The sequence below is a fragment of the Sinocyclocheilus grahami genome, unplaced genomic scaffold (assembly GCF_001515645.1).
Source record: "Sinocyclocheilus grahami isolate Dianchi unplaced genomic scaffold, SAMN03320097.WGS_v1.1 scaffold256.1, whole genome shotgun sequence".
NCBI classification, from domain to species: domain Eukaryota; kingdom Metazoa; phylum Chordata; class Actinopteri; order Cypriniformes; family Cyprinidae; genus Sinocyclocheilus; species Sinocyclocheilus grahami.
The window spans coordinates 910,691-917,116 of NW_015505435.1; the positions used below are offsets into that span (position 1 = coordinate 910,691).

General features: G+C 37.2%; 1 protein-coding gene across 1 annotated transcript in view; it reads right to left on the reverse strand.

The window, feature by feature from the left end:
* The window catches only part of nek3 (NIMA related kinase 3), an 18,829-nt gene extending 12,592 nt beyond the window's left edge, over positions 1-6,237 (reverse strand). The window contains exons 1-11 of the mRNA XM_016290219.1: positions 5,912-6,237; positions 5,731-5,824; positions 5,548-5,645; positions 5,200-5,283; positions 3,947-4,014; positions 3,768-3,854; positions 3,620-3,674; positions 3,255-3,455; positions 1,370-1,478; positions 1,095-1,265; positions 604-738 (exon numbers count right to left, since the gene is read on the reverse strand). Of these exons, the coding sequence (XP_016145705.1) occupies positions 604-738; positions 1,095-1,265; positions 1,370-1,478; positions 3,255-3,455; positions 3,620-3,674; positions 3,768-3,854; positions 3,947-4,014; positions 5,200-5,283; positions 5,548-5,645; positions 5,731-5,824; positions 5,912-6,028 (1,219 nt within the window). The 5' untranslated portion in view covers positions 6,029-6,237. The remainder of the gene's footprint in view (positions 1-603; positions 739-1,094; positions 1,266-1,369; positions 1,479-3,254; positions 3,456-3,619; positions 3,675-3,767; positions 3,855-3,946; positions 4,015-5,199; positions 5,284-5,547; positions 5,646-5,730; positions 5,825-5,911) is intronic.
* Between the last annotated feature and the right edge of the window lie 189 nt (positions 6,238-6,426).

A 6,426-nucleotide genomic window follows, 5' to 3' on the forward strand; every position in this document is an offset into this window, starting at 1 on the left:
ACAGCCATCTCCCCTGTGCGCTTCAGCACACTAAAAGAGCAAATTCCATACTAAAAGAGCTTCGCGGGTGGAACGTCTTTTTAAAGACACGTCTTTTTAAAGATGTCATACCATCCGTGCGTTTCTGGGTGCGGTCGTTACCTGGCGCCGGGCGATGGTCACGGTTGCTGCCTCTCGTGCCTGGGCATGAAGCACGCTGAGGTGGCTTTCGTGGATGACTCGAGCATCTCGGAGTTGCGGACCAGACTCCGTTACCTGCAAGGGGGCAGTGCCCGTGCCACTGCCTAGATCTGGGGTTCCCTCTGGCGGCAGCCGGGGGCGTCCTTTTTCTAGCAGTGGGCGGACTGGTCCGTAACCGAGACGTTATTTTAAATGCCAATTTCCCAAAATAAGTGTTTAGTGGGAATTGGAATTTTAGTGGGGATATGAAGTCTTTTTTCACAATAATATGATTATGTGAAGCACAATCATTATACAAATTATTAGTTAGGTATTGTAAGTTAGGTGTCTGTTTCTATGTAATTCTTATACTCAATTGTTAACTCTGCTGTTATTGTAATGTAATAAACTGTGTCCTGATGTATCTGATGTGTGTAGACTGACCATCTCTATGTATAGTGTAGGTCTCAAAGCCATAACAGAGCTGCGCTTTCTCCAGAACACTCAGGAGTCTCTCAGGTGGATCTTTGTCCCATTGTTTCCTCACTCGTCTTTCCTGGGTCTCCACACACTCAGCCTCTATAACACAGCAAGAGAATGCAAGAGCTGACGATTCATATTTAAGTGCTACCCTAAGTTACTGACAAACTTTCAATGTACTCCAAGGTCTTTCAAAGAAGCATCCTTGTTACAGTGTAATTATACATTAAAGCACTGGGTAATATTAATTAACATCATGTACTTACTATAGGGTTAGAATAGGGGTTTGGTTTAGGGTTGTTGCATGTAATTATGCATAATTTATGGTTAATACTATAGTAAGTACATGTAACATATGTAACAATAACACTGTAAAATAAAGTGTTGCCCAAACAACTACCAAGGTATATCCAATAAACAGGGTAATGCCATTGTACGTATCTGTGGTACAGTACCTGAAATGAGATCAGCCCGTTCTGCATTTTCCATGCTACCAGTGGAAATTATGTCAGCATTTCCTAGGACCCCCAGCACGGTATTACAAGTTCTGACTGCCCACCTCTTACGAGAAGCTGGGTCATCAATGCTGTTGTTTTCCACAGGGGACTGTTCTACTTGCATAGTTCCTGATCACAAATGAATAAATTACTTCATCAGTTAGGTTGATTCACTACAGGTTTATAACTAAAATTAGGAATTAGTTAATGTGTAGCTGATCTGATCTAGTGACCTTCAGTGCTAGTTGTGGTCACTAAACTCTTCTGTCCTAAAAACATGGCCACTTTCTCTCCTTCCTCTCTCCTCCAGTGGCGTGTTTGTTCTTGCACCAGTTCCTTATTCTGCATAGCAAAAAAACAGAGAGAAATAAAGAGCTGCTGTAGTATAATTTTCAAACTAATTTAAGGGTCAATGACAATTATGAGTGTCCACGATAAAAATCTAGTTTAACCACAAGTTCTTAGAAATATACTCTTTGTATATTTTGTAAATATATTTTTAAGGTACAGTGGCATGCAAAAGTTTGGGAACCCCTTGCAGAATCTGTGAAAATATTAATCATTTTAACAAAATAAGAGAGATCATACAAAATGCATGTTATTTTTTATTTAGTACTGTCCTGAGTAAGATATTTTACATACCAGATGTTTACAGTTAGTCCACAAGAAAAAAAATAGCTGAAATTATTAAAATAACCCCATTCAAAAGTTTGGGAACCCTTGGTTCTTAATACTGTGTGTGGTTACCTGGGTGATCCACGACTGTTTTTTTGTTTTGTTTTGTGATCGTTGTTCATGAGCCCCTTGTTTGTCCTGAACAGTTAAACTGAGCACTGTTCCTCAGAAAAATCCTCCAGGTCCTGCATATTCTTCAGTTTTCCAGCATCTTTTGCATATTTGAACCCTTTCCAGCAGTGACTGTATGATTTTGAGATCCATCTTTTCACACTGAGGACAATTGAGGTACTCAAACACATTTATTAAAAAAAGGTTCAAACATTCACTGATGCTCCAGAAGGAAACACTATGCATTAAGAGCAACAGAAGATACTTGCATGTTTCCCGGAAGACAAATTAAGTACAATTTAGATTGATCTTCAAATTCAAAAAGTTTCCCCCCCCCCGATCTTAATGCATCATGTTTCCTTCTGGAGCATCAGTGAATGTTTGAACCTTTTTTAATAGTTTTGTTTGAGTCCCTCAAACTTTCTAATAACCAAGGAATCCTAAACTTTTGAATGGGGTTATTTTAATCATTTCAGCTATTTTTTCTTGTGGACTAAATGTAAACATATTTTATGTAAAAGATCTTACTCAGGACAGTACTAAATAAAAAATAACATTTTGTATGATCTCTCTTATTTTGTTAAAATGATTCACATTTTCACAGATTCTGCAAGGGGTTCCCAAACTTTCGCATGCCACTGTAAATACAAGTTCTTTACAAATATCTTGAATTGCCAATTCTTAAATATCATCAGTTTTTAGGGGGAGTTGCACCACATGCCATTTTACCCGATTTAACCTTTTCTTGTCAATAGGTCAGATGATCTGAAAATACTTATTGGCCTTGACACACACAGTCATGGGGATCCTCTTGATTATATAATTTCCTGTTGTATATTCTTTTCCCCCTGCATATTTCTGCCTTTTGGCTGCACCACATGGCTTTGATTTATTGTTAAATATTACTTAGCAGTGTAGCATTTTTTTATAATTATGAAAGTAATAAAATATACAATATTATGTGCCAAAATAATAAGGTTTTATTTTCAAGAATTTAATTATTTAAAAATTTTTTTTTAATTCATTATGATATCAGGACAGTTGTCCAACTTCCAAGAATAAATAAATAAAAATAAATTTTAATTTAGAACTTAAAAACAATATCATAATAGGGGAGTTGTATTGAAGTCACTGTACATACGAAGTGTATTCTAATGTATTATTTTAATGAAATAGTTATAGAGTTTTAGCCAAAATGATGCTATAATGAAAATAATAAATAAATCTGATTTCATTATCAATTTCCTCCTGCATCCCTCCATCAAATATTGACGTGGCTGGTCAAGACTATGTATTTTAAAAATAATTTCATTGAAGAATGAGCTGATGTACCTCTGGCACCAGGTGTTTATGCAGCAGTTGAGACACACGGTGAGAGCTGAGGATTGTGTGTACTGAGGGTCTGTCTCCAGGGTTAGTCTTGAACATGTGTTTGATGAGGTAGTGCAGCTCGTAGGAGAAGTGACTGGGTAAAGGTGCATATGCCCCACGACACACCTTCAAGATCAGACTCTTCCAGCTACGTGACTGAAACTAATGAAGAGAAGTTTGACAGTTAACGAAGACAGGAAAATGTTAGGACAGGTATCCTTAACATCCAAAACACACAGTAACAGCAATGCAACTCTAACATTTTACATTGTTTGATGTAAAAGCCATTGTTACTATACAACTTAAGGATGTTAAGAGGAAAATACCGGGTGCTGGAGTGTGCAAAGTTCATACAAGACACAGCCAAGAGACCAGACATCACTGTAATATACATGCATATTAGTACAAATGTAATCTGAAATGTAAAGCTGGTGTCAAACTGAGGGAATTACTGTAATATCAGGAAAGTTGTACCTTTTATTATTGTACGGTTTGTTGTCCCATATTTCTGGAGACACATAATATGGAGTACCCACATATGTCTGAGCATATGCTTTTGCACTTGAAGAAATACATATCAAATTATTTGAATGACTATATTTGTGCACAGAATTGTAAACACCAAAATAAAATTAAAGAAAATTGCTGAATACCTGTATAGAGAACAAGCTGAACCAAAATCCCCCACCTTCACAGTTCCACTGTCGGTCAAGAAAATATTCTGCAATGAACATAAGAAGGAAACTAGCACTGATTTTTATGCATTAAATAAAATCCTCCATTAATTCACAAGAGGTTCAAGGGTGGTGCTTCTACTTGATTGACAACTTTGACAGCAATCAAATGGTGATGGTATGGTGAACTGATAACACTGGCCTAACCAAGGCCAAACACAGTAACTATACATTTTGAGAGCAAAGATCAAAATCAGGGGCCTCATTTATAAACCGTTGCGTACGCACAAAACATGTCCTGAAAGAGGCGTACGCCACTTCCTACGCAAAAGGTGGGATTTATAAAAACAGACTTGATAACTTTTCCTGTGGCATGCTATGTTTTAATGCCAGCGAGGAGTGCTATTTGCACAATAATTAATCTTTAAATGAAACTGCAGATCACATGTTATGAGAAAAGACACTAACCTTTTATAGATTTTGATATATTTATGCTAAAACATAACAAGGATACTGGATGCTTTTTAGCAATAAAAATTAATGTGTATGGCACAAATGGCATTTATAGTCCGTATCTCATATTTCCATAATGTGTTGTACCTTTAACGGTGTTAAACATGGTGTCACGTGGATGGGAATATGCATGGAAATGACATGCAGAAGAGGTTATGCACAGTAAAACTAGGCGTTGTAAGCTCCATATATGGTGATTTCGGGGAGGAGTCGGGGTGCAGATGCACGTACGCACAATCGTCCCCGACTGGGATTTATAAAGGGATTTTTGCGCAGGTTCTGGCATACGCAAAATCTAGCTTTTGTGCATACGTACACTTTTAGGATGAAATCTACGGAGAGTTTTATAAATCAGACCCCAGGACAGTTGTATCACACTGAAAGTTTTTACTTTATACCCTAGAAAATGAATTAAACAAAAAATTGAAATTAAAAACATGCCTATCATAGAATTGTTGTAAGTCATTGTTATGCATTTTTAATGAGACAATGGATCTATACAAAAAATGGCCACGTCATCCCATCAAACATTGATGTGGTTGGTGTAGTGACAGTACTGTTTTGCCTTTGCAGGGTAGAATAGTTGCCCTGAAAATGTATGTGCAAGCAAATAATTTTGGGCTTCATTTCTTAATACTTAATTTTCCCCCTGCAAAATAAATAAATAATAAATGTTTTTAAAATAAGGAAAAAAAGTCACCAGACACAATAACAAGTACCTTTGATTTTAAATCCCTGTGAAGTACTCTCTTGTCGTGAATGTGTTTGGTGCCTAGACACATCTGTGCAAACCACTTCAGGATCTACAACAAAGAGATGACAACGGTGTATAAACTGCATAAAAATAACCAAACACAGTACCTCCTTATTCTTGATAACCCAAACTTACTATCAAGTTTATGTTAGCACTCATTACAAAGATAAAATGTATATTAACAACTGTGCCAGACAGATGCTTGTGTTTTGTGCTACACAACTTTCAAGTACCATGTATAATATATGAAAAATTATAAACCTGTTTAATTTTAAGAATTAATTTGAGAACAGGACTATCATCTTTGTCATACCACGTCCTCAGAGAACAGGGCATTTTTTTGCTGCCGTATCTTTTGAAGAAGATCTCCACCACTGCAGAACTCCATCACAATGTACAGATGACCGTCAGCTGAAAAGAGAGGATCCATTATGTTTTTGACTTTTGATCTTATGAAATCTGAGGCATTTACAGTATATAAATCACCCTGACAAACCTTCAAATGAGTCTTTGAATGCCACAATGTTTGGATGCTTCATTCTGGACAGAAGCACAGCTTCTCTTCTGCTGTTTCTTATCCCAAAATCAGCCTATGAATCAGCACAGGAACTCTTTCATGCATTTTATAAGTATGATTAATATAGACTGTAATTTATTTCACCCAGAGCTTTTATTACCTTTGGCAGTCGTATTTCCTTCATAACATAATTTTGCTCTTCGTTTATAGGTTGAACCAAAAGAGCTCGACCAAAAGATCCTCCGCCAATGACTTTCACGAATGAATATTGATCCATTATAGCAACTGTCAGACACTGAATAAATGCTTAAAGCTGTTTTTCTTCTTCTTTCTTAGCGTAGTAATACAAAAATAAATCTTTGTCTGTTTTTCACCTGTTCGAGCTTTAAACAGAACACCAGACAACTGAATGGCAACATATATTTCTGTATTTACTCAGTAGTATTAACCAGTGCAAAACTGGATTAAGGATGTATTTGCTCGGGACAGGACAGTGGCCGCGCGACTATAGTATCCCCATTAGTTAGTTTCAGATACAGAACCGATCCTACCACTTCCTTATTGTCACATGACGTAGTCACGACGGTTTTGACCCGTGTAGCGTAGCCCGCACTGACTCCCCCCCCCCCCCCCCCCCCCCGTACGCAGCAAAAAAAAAAGGGGAAGAGACCCTAC